The 21,310-nt window shown below is 35.8% G+C and overlaps 1 protein-coding gene across 1 annotated transcript in view; it reads left to right on the top strand.

Annotated features, from left to right (window-relative positions):
• Positions 1-21,310, top strand: part of LOC126974866 (serine/threonine-protein kinase NLK) — a 176,497-nt gene that overhangs the window by 96,558 nt on the left and 58,629 nt on the right. The window contains 2 exon segments of the mRNA XM_050822561.1: positions 916-1,045; positions 4,461-4,516. Of these exon segments, the coding sequence (XP_050678518.1) occupies positions 916-1,045; positions 4,461-4,516 (186 nt within the window).

Below are 21,310 nucleotides of genomic sequence, written 5' to 3' on the forward strand. Positions count from 1 at the left end.
TTTATTGAAAATACGCCGAAATGTACACAGGACGCCCGCTTGTATATAATTAATATGGTAGCATTATTTTAAATGAATATAAATCTGTGATTTTGTCTGTAATTTCAAATGTTCATGTTTATCCATCAATTATATCACACTGACATACAATCATTATCATTTAATTGTTATAAATAAAAACTCTAAATTATTAAAAGGCAAAAGCAAGAAAACATATGAACGACTTGCGAGTAAGATCCTTAAAGGGTACTAATTACTATCGGTCTCTTGACTTGTGGATAGAGTCAGAGTTTGTTTCCGAGTCGCGGTTGTTAAAGTGTGTATTATTAATAAAGAAAACTACATTTAATAAACCGACTTCAATAACTGAAAAGTATCAAATAACTAAAAATTTAATTTAATGCACCTTTATGCAAGCCTTTACCTTTAATATTAATAAAATACTATTATTAAAATACTTTTCTGTTTTTGAAGTCGGTTTTTTGAAACGTAGTTTTTTTTTTATTTTTTACGTTTTAGTGTCAGGTAATAATAATATATAATAAACCTGAATGAAAACTCCAAAAAAAAGCCGTACACAGAAAACAATTATGTCATCCAGGTAGACGAAAATTTTCATATAAATGTTCATAAAATGAAAACTACTGGGCCAAACTATGTAATTTTTTTATGGGACCAAATGGCATCTATTTCGCATCAAACAAAAGAAGAATTACGTAAAATCATAAATCTCAGAGTAATCGGTGTACATACATAAAAAAAATACCCATCGAATTGATAACCTCCTCCTTTTTGAAGTCGGTTAAAAACGATTATATTGTCGTCTGGTACTACCCTTAGGGAACTACATAGTAATATATGAATACAACGGCACGGTGCAGACATGTTCTAACTATATTTTGTTATTGTCCACAGGGCTGTGACGGACCCTCGCGATGGGCGCCGCGTCGCCCTCAAGAAGCTGCCAAACGTATTCCAGTCGCTAGTCTCATCCAAACGAGTGTTCCGGGAATTGAAGATGCTCTGTTTCTTCAAACATGAAAACGTGAGTAACTAGTATACCCCATGTATGGGAAATAATTTTGATAATTATGCCATAAAACTAATACTATAATAAGTTAAAGTATCAGCTTTTTAAAAGATATTTAAAAACAAAAACGCAGAAGATTCAAATGTTTATATAAAAAAGTTGATAAACACGAATGATAAAAATGATTAGAATGAAACGTATTGGCAGATTTCGACAGAATCCTAAATTAAATTGAAGAAAAATCACAAAGAGTACATAATATAGGTACAGTATATTATTTTATTATTGTTTCTGAATACGTTTCCTCGCCTTCTCTTGATCTAGGTCTTCAATTATAAAAAAATAAATTTGTAACCATTTATGAATGATGCGGGACTCGCACCCGCGACCTCTCGGGTTCCGGCCGAGTGCTCTTAACAACTGAGCCAACCCTTCGAGTGACGCATGGTTCGTAAATATTGGTATGTCGTGTTCAACTCTCAGTTTGTGGCTCCATCTACAGGATCTACAGGTTAACAGTTGATAACCTGCTCAACCCCAAAAATTTAATACATATTAAGAAATTGACTTGAGATGGCGCTCTATCAAATCTAAACAGTTTTTCACACGGATTAATTATACAAATTAAATTTCTAACCAAAATTTATGATAGGTAGGTACAGATAGGCTTAAATTGCTCAAACAAAATCGTAGGATTCTCTAGCTATACGAAAAGACTTATATAAAGCATTGCTAATTCTCACTCTGTCTTTTTCTATTGACCTAAGTCAGAATGAGAAAAAACACTCCTAAGCGGCTGTTTAAAGTTAGCGGACCATTATGAATAAGGGGGTTACTGAGCAGTAGAGACTAGAACTTAAAAACTATGAATGTGGAACAATATCAAAGTGAGCAGACATCACGCAACGGTTCCGCGACTCCAACTCGAACCCGCATATTACTGTTACCACCATATCATGAGGGTTTTTAATGATTGGCTAAGGTTATCAGCCAGCAAAACATATGCAAATATTTGTGTACATTTACATTGCGCCCTCCTCGCCCCATTTTTTGCAAAGAAGAAGTAAAAAATTATTTATTTTAATGATGCAGCTCTAGAGAACCATGAAAACAATATCCGATATCCATTCTGTTGAAATCACAATTTTGCGCGGCAGCAATCTTGGATTTTGAATACGATACGTAATTTCTTCCCGAATCGTAGAAACGATGTCCATATTGTTGAAGCCAAACATTTGCGCGGCGGCCATTTTGGATTTAAAAAATGAGCCCAAGTTTGTTCTCTGCAACCCTGAAAACCTTGGACATGCTATTCATATGATGACAATGATAATTTGGAGCTATATATTATATTGTATCACCTTTTTGTAATTTTTTAATTTAAATTTTGTAAAAAGATTTTGTTTGATTGGTGAGGTCCTGGTGATCTGTATATAGAGTCAACTTCAGACACCAGCTCATCACATTTTAGCAGCAAACAGTCATGTACAAAAATTGAGACCTTGAGTGCCCACAACTTAAAAGGTGACACTACTGTACTGTTTAAGCTTTAAGATCTTTGTGAGGAGATAATAAATAGATATTTATTTATTATTATTATTTATTTGTATTTCACAAATAATCTCAACTTCTTTATATGCCATTAAAACGACTTCATCATATGGTGCAAAAGAAATTGGCGAGTCAACAACTCCTGAGGACATCTCGTCATCACGAAACACGTGTCGAATTAGTTGAAGACAAATCTTGGCAGAATTAACACTCAAGATAAGTCCCAACATTTGGATAATTATGGTTTTCCGCAAAGTAACGCTTACTCCAAAAAAATCTCCTAATCATATAGGCCCCAAAAAGGCCTAGTAGGTATATACATATTGCAACAATAAACGGAAAAATTTAAACAATCCCACATAGAATGTTACTATTGGTTAAGATTTGGAGTAGAAAATAGTCGAGGAGGAAACCCTAATTTTTTTATTCACAGTTTTAGCCGGAGCTGCAGTTGTCCATATTGCAGCGATAATTGTCGAGCTAACGGGTGCAATATGCGTTATCTATTTAGAATATTTTAATCTGAGAAAGCCTAAGCTAATGTTGCCTCTTAAGAAAAAAGTGACGATAAACAATATTTGTAAAAAGTTAAATCAACTGAGATAGGCGTTGTACACTATTGTCTATTTATGAGGAATCTATGTAAGAAAAAAAGTTTACACAATTACCATTATTCTCACAGTAGTAACGGCCAGGTCGCCATTTATCCACTCGAATTGTGCTCGAATGTGAGTTCTATCGATCATCGAATTGTCGCAATAATTGTCGTAAACAAACAGGTTTTGGATTCGGCCGGGGACACTAGCGGCCGAATTACGATTCCAATTTTACTGCTACCTTCTCTTTGTACAAAAATGTTTAGGTGTTTTCGATTCAAATCGGAATTGTTTCAGTTTTTATTCGAATTTGTTGTTGCCGATTAAAATGTTATTTGATTAATTTTTTTATGTAAAGTGTCAAATATTATATATAATTTTATGAATCTAATTTAAATTAACAGTTTTTCATTTATTGGTATATATGTATAGTATATATACATATATTTATCTTACCAGGGCCCATAGGTCGCGATGCGACGCTAAGTATTATTTTTTGCCATTTTAATTATTTAGGTAATCGTTAGAGATCGCCCGTTGTACGGTTAGTATAATTATTCTAGCGATATAAGTACACCCAACCTCTTACGTTCATAAAGCTACAAGAAAATATTTTTAAAATATTGCCTTTAGGTGAAGAGGTTGTCGCCGTCCGAAGGTGACAAATCTTAACTGCAATAGGATTGCCACGACTACTTTTTTAACTCAGGGTTAATAAATGAATTGAGTAATTTTATTACATTATTCAAGTATTGGAGGAATTTACTTCAGGCCAAATGGGTTTGTGCCACGAGGTCTTTGGTTAAGTGGTAAACATGTGTCTGCCTATTCTCCTATTGCAGTTTCAATTAAAGCATGGGTCACAGCTATTTTTTCCAGGTCTGAAGTGGTAGTTCTTCATAATTGAGTTGGTAACTATAACCTCTGGAGTTGCAAATGTCCTTGGGTTGGCGTTTTTCACCTTTCATTACGTGAGCCACTTGCACGCCCACTCTAATATAAAAAAAGTGATTAAAAGATCCGCTATTTCGACGAATTATACTACTGAATAAAAAAAGCGGTAATAATACAAAAAAAAAATCTATTGCGTAATTGTGCACAGATTATATATTACGTCTGTATCTTTACCCGAACGACTGTTACTTAGCAGGGCGTGACAGCTCAGTCTCATTCAATACCCGCAACAAAGTGATTAGCACGTCTATATAAGTATTCGCTTCAAAATTAAAAAATCATATTTCCAAGAACCTAATAATATAATATGTTATAACGTTTTGTTGCAGGTACTATCGGCATTAGACATCCTGCAGCCGCCAAGCCTCGACTTCTTCCAAGAAATGTATCCTTTTCGAACATCTAGGTAGCAAATATTTAAAGTCTAGGTCGTTTCAAGTTTAACTGGTGCGTTGACCTCGCCGAGTACGGTTATAAAGGCATCCCAGTCCCGTTGTTCCCTTGTTCTATCTCCTACGACGTTATGTTGTCCTGGTACCTACACCTACATAGAAACTGTTTTTAACTTAGTGATCATTTTATACAAAGATTAAACCTAGTTGAATAAAGGTTTATATCGAACACTTATCACATATCTGTAGTGCAATGATGATTATTTAATATATCTGTATGTTAATACGAGCATACATACATATATCTTCACCTCAAATTCAAATTCAAATATTTTTATTCAAAATAGGATGTGACATCACTTATTGATAGTCAAAAACTACCACCTTTCTTGCTATTTAACAATAGGTTATTACCGCTAAACCAGTACACGATGTCAGATAGAATATCGTTCACTCGTCATACATAGCTTGGGTTCTTTTCACTTTGAAAATCAGTGAAGTGTCGTCCGCAAACAATACTATCTTATATTTTTTCTCTATAAGTCTCTAGTAGTAGTCTATAGTCTCTACAAGTCAATATCTGATGTACAAAACAAGAAGTGTCAAAGATTACTATTTAATTCTTTTAACTTATTTTATAATTACAAATATTAACACGTTTACTAGTTTGGAAAACAATTATTTCAGCAATAAAATAGTCTGTAAAGTGAATTGATATATTTTCTTGAATCTACTTTGAATAAGGCGGTAAAAATCTATAGGTTGGTCATGGTGGGCGTGTATGATGTCTCAGTTATTGAGGCGTGACGTCATTCATGTTTCAGTTACCATGGGCGTTCGCAGTATTTTTTACTTTTATTTTATTGAATGATATCTTGAGATCCATTTTATTATTTTTTCTATAATTCTTTCGTCATTAATTTTATTATCATCGAGAATGATTGTATTTTTCACTAGCTGATACCCCCGCACACATGATTGTTCACGTAGTGGTTATAAAATAATTGTTTCTTAAAACTTTACTATAAAACAAGACATCGCAATACTTTTTTTAAATAGGTGCCAACGACTTTTTAAATGTATGCAGTACTTATGTAGATTAATTCAAGCGGATTTACTAAACGAATGTGTCAATCAAAGTCTTGGAAAGAATTAAACCTCTTCATTCTCGATTAGTATTCCTTGTGTTGTTTTTATCTCATTAGTTGTTTCTTGTCAGTTCATGACATTTTTATGATTTCGTAATCAACATTCTCCTGTAGAGGGAAATTATGAGTATTTATTTTCTAATACTATATTATTAATAGTTTCTCTAGATACTTTGCAACCAGCAACTTTTTCGTGCAGTTGTTAATGTAAACGTTCTGTGATAATAATTATTAACACAAAATAATTCGTTTAAAAGCATTTATTTCATATAGATTTGTCAAATAGTTAGTGTTGTGCACATGTACTACATTATTCCTGTGAGGGAATGTCTTCTATGTTATGTAAATTATCTTCAGATATTATGATAGTAATAGGTCCTTGCTTTGATATAGTTCCGTTTCGGTTTGCTATAGGGAATTGACTAACGGCCGTTCCCAATATACTATCCACAGATAGAGATAAATCACTACCTTCTACTGTCAGTAATTAGCTGTCAATAATCTGAAGCTGTCCCAATGTACCCGATAAGTCATTCTTATCGCCTTATATTAGGACGCGTGAATTGCAATTTCCATACAAACTTCTATCGCTGGTAAACTATACGTCGTCCTATTGACAGACAGCGTGAACGGATAAGGTGAGTTACCGTCGATAAGTTTATTGGGACCGAAAAGTCAACGATAGTTACGATTTTTATCTCAATTAAGAGATAGACTGAATATTGGGAACGGCCGTTAGTGTTCTAAGTAACAGTGTTAAATCATTTAAATTTTACTATTAATCTATAAATAAATTCTAATATGGACAATTTTAAGCTTTACTCACAATTGTGGTCTATAGGCCCCTTTTTTTAATAGGTACCCCGAGTTTTAGGCTGTGAATGGTAACACACATAAATATTAAACAATATAGTAAATATACCTATATAAAAGGTATATTTACTTAATAACTAGCTGACCCAGCAAACGTTGTATTGCCGATATTAAAATCGCGATTACAAAGTAACTGGTGATCGTAGATGGGTGAAAATTTGAAGTTGTATGTATTTTTTAAATGCTTTAATCATAATCAAACAAATTAAAAAAAAATGTCAAAAAAATTAAAAAAAAAAAAAATTGTCGTGGACCATTTAGGGGGATGAAAAATAGATGTCCGATTCTCAGACCTACTCAATATGCACTCAAAATTTCATGAGAATCGGTCAAGCCGTTTCGAAGGAGTTTAACTACAAATTTAATTAAAAAATTAGATATGTCAGGTACGACCAATGAAACACGTTCTAAATCCTTTGAAATACGTTTATTTAAATATTTAATCATTCATTGAGAATGGAATCACATTAATGTTAAGTTTATTCTTATCCATTCAGTCCATAATTTGTTATCAAGAATACTTTATAGTTTCTTTAATATTGTTATCCAAGAATATAAGCAAAAACGAAACATTTAAATAATCACATAGTTATCGCGTCGTGTGAGTAATAAAGTTATTCTTAAACAAAGAGTCTGGTAATTTGTTTAATTTTTCACCAAGTTTATATAATGAGGAGAATTAATAAACAAACGCGCTTTATTGTCATTGCTTTAAGTAAAAAGAAAGCGAATGAAATAAAATATTTTTTCACTTCTCATGCTCTGAAATTGCTTATTTGTGCACGATATAGGCTGCACAAAATCAACTTTGTGCAGCCTATATCGTGCAAAAGGATCAACTCATAAATGTATCTATATTAAGGCAAAGTAAATGAGCCATACAGCCAAACACAATAAAAAGTTCAGAGATAGAATTTGTTATTATTTAATATTTACTTTAATTTATTTGCCTCGTGTGTTTTTTAAGGCATAAAAGATATAAAAATTAAAGTTAAAATACGGTAGGTTATTTAATTAATTGTAAAAATATATATATTACAAAATTAATTTAATAGTAGGCTGTATAGGTCTGGAGCACTAGCCTAATATCAATGTCGTAAGATTAAAAAAAAAGCGGCGGGAAACTGGTCTTGTTTTTTCGTGCGTTTATTAATTTCTTCAAATTTGCTAAAGTGTTAAAAATGTCCATGTTTATAACTCGTCCACAAAACCTTTTTATCCTCGACATTACTATCAGCCCTCGCCTTCGGCTCTGGCTGCTAAAAGTCTCTGATAAAAATGGTTCTTTTTGTGCACTCGTTGTAAAATCTACTGTGGTTAATTTACCACATATTTTGAGCAGCATCGGCATTCTTTTGCTTAGAATAAAAAAAAAATACCCATGCCTAGTTATGTTACATCTAACAAGTCAAACTTAATACATTAATTAAGTAATATATACGTCTAGATAGTCTCTTGGTGTTAGACAACTGATAAAAACAGGCCACGAATATTAGTTTAGTGTGCCTGACAAGCTACGTCTTACACTCGTGATTTATATGACACTTGTTTTGTACAAGTTAAGTCATTGTGAGGTTATTGATTTTTTTTTAATTTTTATTTATTGTTGAAGGTATAAAGAGTTCCCGGTACACTGACAATCTAATAAAGTGATTACTAATGTCTAATAAAATGATTCATTTTATAATATACTTAAGTAAAGTTCATCACTTTTTAAATAATATTTACCCATTATTTTATCAATTATACTTAAATAAAAAATAAAATTGACGGGACTTCAGTGGGAGGCTCCCTTGCACAGGATGCCGCCTAGATTATGGGTACCACAACGGCGCCTATTTCTGCCGTGAAGCAGTGATGTGTGAGCATTACTGTGTTTCGATCCGAAGGGCGCCGTAGCTAGTGAAATTACTGGGCAAATGAGACTTAACTTCTTATGTCTCAAGGTGACGAGCGCAATTGGAGTACCGCTCAGATTTTTTGGATTTTTCAAGAATCCTAAGCGGCACTGCATTGTAATGCACAGGGTGCATCAGTTACCATCAACTGAACGTCCTGCTCGTCTTGTCCCTTATAGGTACTCATAGCATTATATTTCTAAGATAGTTTTTCTGAAAACTGCGTCAATAAACTATAAGGTTATGTTACTTACGTCCGAAAAATAGTCTTTAAGTTACTCCCAAGCGGCGCTTTTACTTCAATAAATAAACGCGTTGTTAACATCGCTGTTAGTAGAAATAGAAACATTGAACACAGGTGTTGGATAGAATGCAATCAATGATAAACTGAATCAATAACGTCAGATAACATTTTCCCCTTGAAAATGCTTTGGACGTTTATTGAAAATATCGCGGCTCACTCCGTCACTTTTCAGGCTGTCGCGGTATTGTTTGTCGTTTATGTATTAATATCGGGATTTGTTTTGAAGTTAATTTATGCGCACTAGGTATAGACCACCGAGCAATTCGATAATGCGTGACAACTTTTGATTTATCAATGTGTGTGTTAAGCTAAGCTAATTCTAACTTATGACGACCTGTTAATTAAAAAAAAGTGCTTAATAATTCACTAAAGAATACTTATAATTTGTAATTAGATCATAGGAATATTCAAATAATTATATATTTATCGATTCACCATTTACGCACCTAGTCTTCACCCCGTGCCAGTTGGCTGTCCAATGCCACACTACTCCGCGACCAGTAAGCGCCTCACCTGAGACGACAGATAATATTATTATTTATTTTATTTATTTATTTATTAAGGACAATCAACGGGTTACAATTAATCATTATTAAACTAAACAAAATGAGGTACTTACATATTAATCAGACCCACTTAGATGCAGAAGAAACGAAAAAGTAGAGGGGCAAGATATTATAAAATCCAACAAGCTGTAACAGTCAACTAGCTGGTTCTAGTACAATAACACAAATTAGAACTAAGATAAAAATAAAATCAAAAAACCCTAATAATAAAATTTTCTAAATCTAGTAACAATAAATAAATCTAGTAATCAATGAACAAATAACACAAATTAGAACTAAGATAAAAATAAAATCAAAAAACCCTAATAATAAAATTTTCTAAATCTAGTACAATGAACAGATAATACACAATTAGAGCTAACTTAAAAATAAAATCAAAGAAACCTAATACTTAATAAAATTTTCAGAAACCCAAATACGAATAAAATGAAACAATACGAAATACTCAAAAGATACTAAATAATTTCGTCACTATATTGTGAATGAAAGTGGTCCGTTATCTTTTTTTTAAATTTAATAAATTTATGTATTATATTTTGAACCAAAGTTTACCAATATAGCTCAGATGGTTGCGAAACTAAAGTGGCAGTGGGCAGGGCACATGCTCGACAGAAAGATGCCCGGTAGGGCTCTAAAGTCCTCGAATGGTGACCACGTACCGAAAGTCGTTGTGTTGGTAGGCCCACCACAAGATGGACCAACGATATGGTCAAGAGCGCCGGAGTAGATTGTATGAGGGCAGCGCAACACTGATCGTCATTGAGATCTTTGGGAGGAGCTTTTGTCCAGCAGTGGACGTCTTCCGGCTGAAATGATGATGATAATAACTACATATACACATTATACACATACATATATTAATGAACGATAAATAAAAGATATTTAATTAGATATGTATACTTGTATACACTACAGTAACAGTAGATTCGCTTACATTCTCTATCTTGCTGTATCTCCATTAGAGATGTTCTTCTCTCTTGCACACATTGTTTGTCTATATGTCAGTGTATTGTAAGGTTTGTTTATGCTCTACCAGTGGAAGGCTTCTATGCACGGGATGCCGTCTAGACGGTACTATAGCGGCGCCTTTATTTTGAAGGGCACCTAAGTTAGTGAAGCTACTGAGCTAAGGAGACTATTTTATATCTTATAACGTTTCGAGCGTATTCGCGATGGCGCTCAGAACTTATGATTCATTGGTTCAATCCAACAGGCCAAAAGCGGTAATCGGATTAAAATTCACAATAGCAATTTAGGACTGCGATGGAATATTATTAGTTATCCACGGTAAAAGCACTGTAAGATACAGTCTGTATCTTTTCATTATATCGATCGTGGACAGCCCAGATTAATTAGAAGCATAGTGTAATAATCATGTTGCCTAAACAGGCACCTCGGTGTAAAAACGAAAAAAACTTGCAGATTTTGCCTCATTTGGGATTGCGGCCCACTAATGTATAAACGTAACGCCATCCTTGGCTACTACACCCTGCTCCCAGATGCTGTTTGAAATACTCGCGTCAAGAAGATACTGCGGTTTATAAATGCGACAGGGCTTGATGACGAATATGAGTGGCGAACACAATAGTTCAATTTTGGACGCGGTTCAACTCTGTCTCAATAGGACTACAACTAGTAGTAGTAGTAAAATAGCCTCAATAAATAAATTGTGCAATAGGCGTGGGTTTCTTTCTCATCTTATAAATATTGAAGAATGAAGAACAGCTGTCACAACTATCAGACATAGTTGCAAAATAACGGCCCTTATGCCTTTTATGGGAGTGTTTCGTCCCACTCACGCGCAAGACATGTGTTACATGTTAAGAGATATGGATGTCGCTAATATATTATGAAATACCTTTAAATTAATATGATGTGGTTAACCACTTAAATACTTAAAAAGAATTGAAATACATCACTAGGAGAAGTACAAAATTTTGCCCATTTTTTTGTTATTATTATTACATCTAAATAGTGACAAAATGAATAGAGTCATTAAAAATGTGGTTTGAATCGTAAACACATCGCAAAACGTCCTATAGAATAAATTAATGTGACATGACCTCGATAACGTTATCCTTAAACTTAACTATGAAATGTACCCCTAATTACACAAGAGAAGAAAAAGCTTTACCATATTCAAAAGTAAAATATTGGATGATGTTAAACAGCTTCGTAATTGGGTAATATGTCACGCAGTATAGTAGTACAAACATTGAATGATACGGAGTACATATGGCAGTAATTGTGATGCAACAATCAGCACAATTAATAACTCAATTACAGCTTTTATTATATATCGCATTGTGCCCGGGGCTCGGCCGTCAGCTGTTGGATGTCGGGCCCTGCCCGGCGCGCCCTCGCATTCTAAGGGCTAGTGCACACTGGACGCTTCACGTTATGAGTGCGTTTAAAAGTCGCGTCTGCTATGTAACTAATTCTTTGACGCGTTATTCTATTAGTATCATTAAGATCGCTACTATAAAATTACACTATTTACACGTATAATTAATTTAAACCTTATTAAATTAAATGATATGTAAATTACCGCAATTAAAATTAAATCTATACATAATGTCAATGGTATTTATGTTGTGAATATATATAATCAATTTATTAGACATTGAGCAATGCTATGTAGAACCTAGCAGACGATGATGATGGCACGACGATGAATGTGTAGGTAAGCATTAATGTGTTTCGGTCTAAAGGGCGCCGTAGCTAGTAACATTGCTGGGCAAATGAGACCTAAAATCTTATGTCTCAAGGTGACGAGCGCAATCGAGGTGCCGCTCAGAATTTTTGGGTTTTTCAAGAATCTTGAGCGGCACTGCATTTGTAATGGGTAGGGCGTATCAATTACCATCAGCTCAACGTCCTGCTCGTCTTGTCCCTTATTTTCATAAAAAAAACAACAGTGAAATATGCGGATATTTATTTTTTGCAGATAATAAATGATAAAGAAGAATTAATTACGCGTCTCGCAAACACCTCATATTGTGTACAAGGGCTTACAATTTGAGTCACTTTGAATGCCACTTAAAAGTGAAGTATTCGAGTTGAAATATTATTTAAAATATCCTCTTAAGGTTTCATTTGTTTCGTTTCTTTTAATTTATTAATTGAAACCTGGAAAAGGGCACACTTACCTAAGATTTCATTTATTTGAAGCGTTTTATGTCTGGATCTTATGATTCAAAAGATTCAACATAGCTTTATGTATCTAAACTATGCTATATAACTAATAATAGGATTCTAGAACGGAACGCTTGATACGTGATAATAATATAGTATTCTAGGGTATAGACGAACAAGACGTGCGAGAGAGAAGAACATTTTTAACGGAGATATAACATGATAGAAAAGGAAAGCGAAACTATTGTTACTGTAACCGATATCGATTCACAAGTCGTAAACAATCAGCCACGCTTGACATTAGCTCCTTATTATCTTAAATAATAAACTAGCTAAGAAAATGTTTTTTATGTCATTATGGGACGAGACGAACAGGACGTTCAGCTGATGGTAATTGATATGCCCTGCCCATTACAATGCAGTGCCGCTCCGGATTCCTGAGAAACCCAAAAATTCTGAGCTGTAGTACCGCTTGCGCTCGTCATCTTATGACATTAGATGTTAAGTCTCATTTGCCCATTAATTTCACTAGCTACGGCGCCCTTCAGGCTGAAACACAGTATTGTTTACATATTATTGCTTTACGGCAGAAATAGGCGCCGTTGTGGTACCAATCTAGCTGGCATCCTGTGCAAAGGAGCCTCCCACATATATACAAATCTGAATTGGTCACGTATTATCGGGCCATCAGGTCATCTAAACGCATTTTTCTATTACTACCAGTATAATATTACTACCAAGATAACACAGCTACGCTTAATTGAATACGAAAGGCGCGGGCGTGGGAAAGATCTCGTAATAAACGTTACTAATGTCGGTGTAAATATAGTTAATATGGCGAAGTGGGTGTGACGTGGACCTGGCGGTACGCTTCAAGTGTGTCGCTGAGGACAAAGGAAATGGCACCTTGTATTCATCGGCATTCTGCTTTGTCTCGTGTTAGAAGTTGTAATAAGTAGCCTTTGTTTGCAGACTTTGAATTTATGTTGCTATTTAAAGAGTGTTACCCGAATAACAAAGTTATTCACAACAAAAAACTTTTATATCTGAAAATGAAAATGAAAAAAAAAATATTTACCTAAACATATAAAAAGCATGTGTAAATAGTCATAAAATGTTAACAAGTGCGCAAAAACGTCAAGAAGTTAATTACGTAAGTAATAAAAAATACGTCAGTGGATGCAACAGGGTCGCATAGACTTGCGACATGCATGGTACCGTACTCCAAACTTCTTTATCCTCAATATATTCCTTAATATTATAGTAACCTTTTCCCATTATAACAGTTTTTATATATGTCTTGAATTGTCAGGTAATTCTGTTATGGTCGTCGGCAGCTTATTATAGAATCTAACAGAATTTCCCAAAAATGACTTATTTGCCTTAGTGGTTCTAAAACTGGGTATAGCAATTTTATGTTTATGTCTGTTTTATAATTAATTAACTAATTTATAATGAGTTTGAAATTAGCTGTTATTCTTTGCTAAGGTTGCCATCACAATTCTGACCGCTAGTTTCAGAAAGCCTCATTAAAGTTAATGTTTCATTAAATATAATACCGTCACTTTCTTTTTCATATTGACAGTCAAGGATAGCATGTGATATAATGAAACATTAACTTTAAGGATGCTTTCTGCTAGTATCGGTGAGGTAAATTTAAATAAAAGGTATTTTGTATCAGATTAGCTTATAAATTATATCAAATTTTAGTTATATTACTTACCATTAGCCACCACTTCGCAACAGCCATGCTTAAATTAACATTGTCATTGTTAAAATTAAAGAAATTTGATTTTTTTTAAATTATGTCAAATACATTCTATGCATAGTAATGCAACACTTGAAAGGGAAACTTAGTGAAAAAATGATCATAAAAAAAAGTTTTGTGGGAACAATTTTTTAAATTACTGCTTTGTCAAAGCTGTAATAAATAAATTAATAAAATTTACGATATAATAAATGGCGATAGTGACAGAACCTACGCACACCAACAAATATCTATATGAGTTATATGTATGTATAGGTATTATGTAATCACGCTTCTCTTTCAGAGGCAGAGATTAAGGAGCTCCATTTGCTTCAGCCCTGACTAACCTACTTTTCTAGAATCTTCCGCTCACTTAGATCCTTTCGTGAAGACCCACTTAATCTTAGTACACTTGACATGGCCCCCTTACAGTACATTCTCCCAATGATTGTGGACACTTAGATTGATGTTTCTTGTCGGTACTCTTATTACTTAAAATATATCTACGATTAAAAACTAAAAATTGGTAATGCTGAATTTTGTTTCCGTTTAAATAAATGCATAATCTATTAATATGGATGTATCTATGACCGTTGTGGATATTATATTTGAGCCTTACGGCTATTTATTTCTAATCTACGATTATCAAGAACCCATATTTTATGTAAACTATGTCAATCAATACTTAATATGCGTTTCAATGTGTCTACATCCAGTCTTCATTGTAGAAAACGCTAAACTGTCACATTTCTATGAACAACGATATTTCATCTCAAATATGGATTAAAAACATCGTTCCGTCGATCGGTTATTGAAATGCCAAAAGCATTAAATGAATTACAGTATCAAGCTCGGCTCGCCAATTTAGGATTATGATTGAATAGAAAATTGACTAGTATCTGTCACTATATCTGGCAAATCATTTATCATAATATCGGCCCTTTTCTAGATAGTCTGACATCGAAGGTTGACCTGACTCCTTTGCGGGTATAGTACCCTTTATAACACGTACATACGTGTAAACGATCCAATTATGATAAAATAATGGGATCGGGCTACAGACACCTGCTTGCCCCATCGTACAAATGTACTGTTTACATTAGAACTTTGTTCACAACTTTCCCAGCGTTCGACCGAAATAGAAATAAGTGCTTCCGCTTTATAAAGTGCAGTAGCTCTAGTTTATTTTAGCTGCAATTCGTTGCCCCTGAACTGATATTTGTATTATGTTGTACTAAAACTTGGCTAAGAAATAACTACGCATTACTAAAAATAACACGGAAAGTAAATCGACATTTGAGGTCATCTTTGTTGAAACTCTCACTGCGTTCTGGATCTGACGTTGCATATTTTGAAAATATTTATTTTGGTAACCAGTGCGACCAGAAAGACTTAAGAATATGGTGGTTTCTATCGTAAATATTCTTTATATATGTTGTCTTTCATATAGCCATTCAATAGCCGTTTTCTAAAACCATCCGCGTAATGTAGTTTTTTATTCATGAGAACTAACACAAAGATGCACCGTTACGTGTACGAGGGCTAGAAAACGATCTGTCAGAAACGAAGCGGTTTTAAAATAAATTGAAGTGTGAAGCGGAGGAAGGAATGTTAAGAAACTCCGGCGGGGCTCAATAAAGGAATATTTCAACAAAAGCTCGGCGGAAAGTGCCCAGTTCAATCATCGCTCACAGTCGCCGACTCACAAATTATATCTATGCTGTTTCCATCTCCAGAAAACGAATATTATAATACAAAAGACAAAGATTTGGAAACGATTGAGTTACATATTGTCATGTTAGTAACATTTTCGATTTGAATAGTTGTTGGACCAGAAATTCGTTCACTCAGCAATTATACCGGCCACTCGTTCACTCTGTAATGCGCTTATCCATTACTAAGAAATATGGATATACATATTTAATAATTAATGGTATCAAAATTAGGTATATTATTCAATCGCTGTTTCCTCTTGAGATTCAAATCAAATCAAATCAAATCAAATCAAATATTTATTTATTATTACAACAAAATACAAAATACAATCAGTGTTGGGGTCTCCTTTTAAGCAAAGAGTTGCCTGTAGTAGGAGGCCCCGCTCTTCCATAGCAAAAACATAATAATGAGGTTGTTAAGAGGTGAGAGATTGTTAAGTGAGTATGTAATAATAATAGATATTCAGTGCAATCAGCGTCGTAGAATTGTTGTTTTGACCGATAGTCGACAATTACGGCCTTACAAATAAACTTGGTATAAAGTTATAACTGAGAATATGCAAAATGTGTACAAATAGACATTTTGCTTATGATTGGTTTATTTGGACGTTTACCGCGTTTGTTTGCAAGCTGTCTGACATTCGTTAAACTTGAATATTATCATTGTATTGACAGTACTGTCAGCGATATAGTCAACATTTTGCATATTCTTGGTTTATTATCTAATATTAAGATATACCATCTTTATAGCATGTTTATTTGAAAGGCTGTTAGTGTGCAAGCCCTTTACATTTTTCAGATCAGAAAACGTTAAAAAGGCATAGAAAGGATTGTCAAAAAGTAATAACTCTGGTTACCTCTTCTATCGAACTTTTGCCAAACTATTTCTATTTTACAATTCAGTTTAAAAGACCTTGAACAAACCCTTCCCTGAATTTGTTTCAGCAATATCTGGCACCGCATCGAAGATGACGCTGCAGGGTCATCGTAACTTTCCGCGACGTATCGATGTTTGTCACGTCTCTCCATTGTTCCTGCTAGCGGTGCTTTTGTTGGGCTCGCGGTGTCTTTGTCCAGCTCTTTGTGCTCGTCGAGTCGTGCGCCCTTGCTGGTGCGCTTCCTAATTAGCGTGGGCGATCCCGATTTAGCTTCGTCGCGTCACGCCTAATAAGTTTTCGTGCTAATTGTAACAAGAACTCGATGTTTGTCGTACTGCATTAGTAAGGCTTTGTTTCTTTGTTTAAAAAACAATTCTCCGGAATGCTTTTGTCTTTGTAAACAATATTTATGATTGCCCTGAATTGTATTAAACATTCCTTAAAACACCGATTTTTGAAAATATTTTAAAATTCATATTTTTTTTTATGGAATAGGAGGACAAACGAGCGTACGGGTCACCTGGTGTAAAGTGATCACCGCCGCCCACATTCTCTTGCAACACCAGAGGAATCACAAGAGCGTTGCCGACCTTTAAGGAAGGTGTACACGCTTTTTTTGAAGGTACCCATGTCGTATTGTCCCGGAAACACCACACAAGGAAGCTCATTCCATAGCTTTGTAGTACGAGGGAGAAAGCTCCTTGAAAACCGCACTGTAGAGGACCGCCACACATCCAGATGGTGGGGATGAAATCCTAACTTGTGGCGTGTCGTGCGAAGGTGGAATTCGGCGGCAGGAATCAGGTTAAACAGCTCTTCGGAACACTCCCCGTGATAAATGCGGTAGAAGACACACAATGAAGCGACGTCTCTACGCAACGCCAAGAGATCCAGCCATTCACAGAGCACTGAGTCCCCGACAATTCGAGCTGCTCTACGTTGCACGCGGTCAAATGGATCGAGCAGATACTGGGGTGCGCCAGACCAGAGATGACAGCAATACTCCATGTGTGGCCGGACCTGCGCTTTGTAGAGCGCTAAAATGTGGGCCGGCTTGAAGTATTGCCGTGCTCTATTGATGACGCCCAGCTTCTTCGAAGCCAATTTGACTTTGCCCTCCAGATGGCCACGGAATTGGCAATCGCTCGAGATTTCGAGACCCAGTAATCCGATACTAGGCGCGGCTTTAAGAGAAGTGTTTTCGAAGAGCGGTGATACGACAAATGGGGTTTTTTTAGTGGTAAACGCCTAAACTTGAGTCTTCTGGGGGTTAAATTGGACAAGGTTCAATTTACCCATTCCGCGACCTTCTCGAGAGAGGACTCGATAGAAGACACAAGTTTCTCCCGGTACTGGTCGACGATTTCCCGAGAGAGACCTGCATGGCCCGTGTATACGGCATCACCAGTGCTGTCGTTCGCATAGCAATGTATGTTGGAGGTGTCCAACATATCATTGATATGCAGAAGAAACAGCGTAGGAGATAGCACACAGCCTTGGGGCACTCCAGCATTCACGGGCTTCGGGTTCGAGCAATATCCGTCGACAACGACCTGTATGCTACGCCCAGTGAGGAAGCTGGAGGTCCACTTGCACAAGCTCTCGGGAAGCCCAAATGATGGAAGTTTTGAGAGGAGCGCCTTGTGCCATACACGATCAAAGGCCTTCGCTATATCCAGGCTAACTGCCAGGCCTTCCCCCTTGCTTTCAATAGCCGCTGCCCATCTATGTGTTAGGTATACCAGAAGATCACCTGCCGACCGTCCATGGCGAAAGCCGTACTGTCGGTCGTTGATCAACTGGTGACCCTCTAGGTATACTAAAAGCTGGCGGCTAATTATGCTCTCCATGATTTTAGAGAGCAGGGAGGTGATAGCAATAGGCCTGTAGTTCGCCGGATCCGAACTGTCTCCTTTTTTTGGATCGGATGGACAAGGGCTGACTTCCATGAGTCAGGGACTACGCCTTTGGAATAAGAGTGCCGGAATAAACGCGTTAGCACCGGCGTCAACTCAGGGGCACACGTTCTAAGCACGATTGGAGAAATGCCATCCGGCCCGCTCGACTTCCTGACGTCCAACGAAAACAGAGCTCGCCTAACAGTTTTCTGTCTGAACTGTACTTCAGGCATAGAGCTCTGACACCGCGGGATGGTTAGCGGTGTATTTCCGTTGTCGTCAAGAGTCGAGTTGGAGGCGAAAAGAGCGCACAGGAGCTCGGCTTTCTCTTTTGCCGTATGGGCCAGGGTGTCATTCCTCATGTGCAACGGCAGCATGGACGGCTGGTTGAAGTTACCAAGAGCAGCTTTCGACAACGACCAGAACTTGCGTGTTCCGGTCGGGTAACTGGAAAGCTGCTCGCCGATTTTGACGACGTGCTTAGACTTCGCACGGGCGATTTGCCGCTTAAAAAATTTGGAGGCACGGTTATATTTCCTCTTAAGAACTTTGCAGTTCGGATCCTTTGTGCCCAGCGCCGCAACCCAAGTTCGATACGCCTGTTTTTTGCAGTCAGATGCTGCTTTAACTGACGCATCGAACCAGGGCTGTGAACTGCCACCGATCGGTACTACAGAGCTTGGTATAAAAATATCCATGCCCTGCAGTATCACATCGGCTACTGCAACGGCGCAGGCACTAGGATCATCCGAAGGGAAACAATATTAGTAATAAAAAAGTTTCCTACTATCCGAACATTACTTTCACGAATCTCAAGACGTCCGATTGACCTGCTGATATATTTCACGTCTTGAAGACCGATAAAAAAACAATAATTTTAATTATTTAATCCTAGTTCTTCTTACCGGAATATCTTATCAACAGGAAAGGTCTCGACAAATGACCGAGACCTTGATAAAAATGATGTACCTACGTGTCCGCTAATAAATTAGTTCCAATTGAGAAAGTTGACAGTATTCGAACAAGTGCATTAGCTTTTATCATCACCTTAGTGTACAATACAAGTAATTTTAATTTTTTTATGTATAAATTAAATTCATTAAATATATAACCAGGAACCAATTCATACACTCACGCGAGTCTTTTAAGTAGTATAATATCCGGACGTCCGAGTCTTGCTCGGATTTTTAAGAATTTACAACACTTGAACATTAAAATAAAGTAATAGGACATCTGGATTCGAACCCAATGTCCCATCTGAGCTATTATATTCTTGTATATAGTGGCGAAAAAAGGTAAACTACCTTTGTATTCTAATGTTACTATAGCTGTTTCTCATTAAAACACGGATAAAACTATATTTTTTTAAATTGAAACCTAGGTAGATCGATTTATCGCCCCCGAAACCCCTGTATACTAAATTTTGTGTAAACCGTTGTACCTAAATTTTGTGTAAACCGTTGTACCTAAATTTTATGGAGCCGTTTCCGAGATTTAGATTACATATACAAGAATTGCTCGTTTAAAAATATAGAATTAAACGTAAGGGTTTGTGAAATGATCACGTTCAAATAGAATATAATATTTGAAAGTACATTAACTTGGTCAATGTGCTGCATCACACATGGCTGCTCTAAAAAGGGCGGCAGATGTTTGTTGGTTTTATGTCGAGCATCCGGAGCCTGTTATAACGTTGCCCTAGATTTGTTCAACGCCCGTACCTAGTTTGAATTAACAGACAGATATAAATACTACTCAGTTCAAGAAAACTTGTGATTTGAATAGATTCGATTCAAGAGGAAAGAATAAACTGTACGTGCCGTTTATTAGGTTAGCTAGGGTTAAGGGGTCCTTCATAGGTTTCAATTTTACATTAAAATACCAGACATTATAGACTGACTGAGCACGAATTCAAGAAATATATTAAAGATTCATTGACAAAGAAGGCTTATTATTATTATTATCATAAATGGGTTCATAAAATTGACTAAAAAACCAGTACCTAAGTAGGCTGTGAGTAAGCTAAATTGTTATATGATTTAAAAGACAGGTGGGGAGTTTTTTACCAGTTCTTCTCCCCATATCAAAGCCCCTTTACGAACTGATGTAGCTTCATGACTTTTACTAAGCGTTGTTGCTATATGGTATTGTCACTCCTTATGGTAATAAATATACTTAAGTATTTCTTTTCTACATAATAACAATATTTCATGTGTGCTGTTAAATGCTCTGGTTGGTTGAGGTGGAATTTCACTGAATTTTATACAGGTGGAGTTCGGAGCAGCTGCTAATTTAAAACCAACCCAAAATTTTAAGAAGCATCGCGATGAAAGTCAGTCCTCACTTTGAGACATAAGATGTTAGTCTCACTAGGTCTCAGTAATGTCAGTAGCTACGGCGCCCTGCAAACTGAAATACAATAACATTTGCACTTTACTGCCCCCCGACAGAAGTAGTGCCGCTGTGTACCCACCCCACCATCAACTTAGTATACTACCGTAATAGATAATAATAATAATAATAACTTTTATTTCTCACCAACAACCAAAATTACAATATAGCGAAAACTTAAAAATACAGGGGATACATAAGTTTTGGTTGTGGATCGCTGGTGCCTGTGGTAGG

Source organism: Leptidea sinapis, chromosome 34 (assembly GCF_905404315.1).
Source record: "Leptidea sinapis chromosome 34, ilLepSina1.1, whole genome shotgun sequence".
In the NCBI taxonomy this organism is placed as follows: Eukaryota; Metazoa; Arthropoda; class Insecta; order Lepidoptera; family Pieridae; genus Leptidea; species Leptidea sinapis.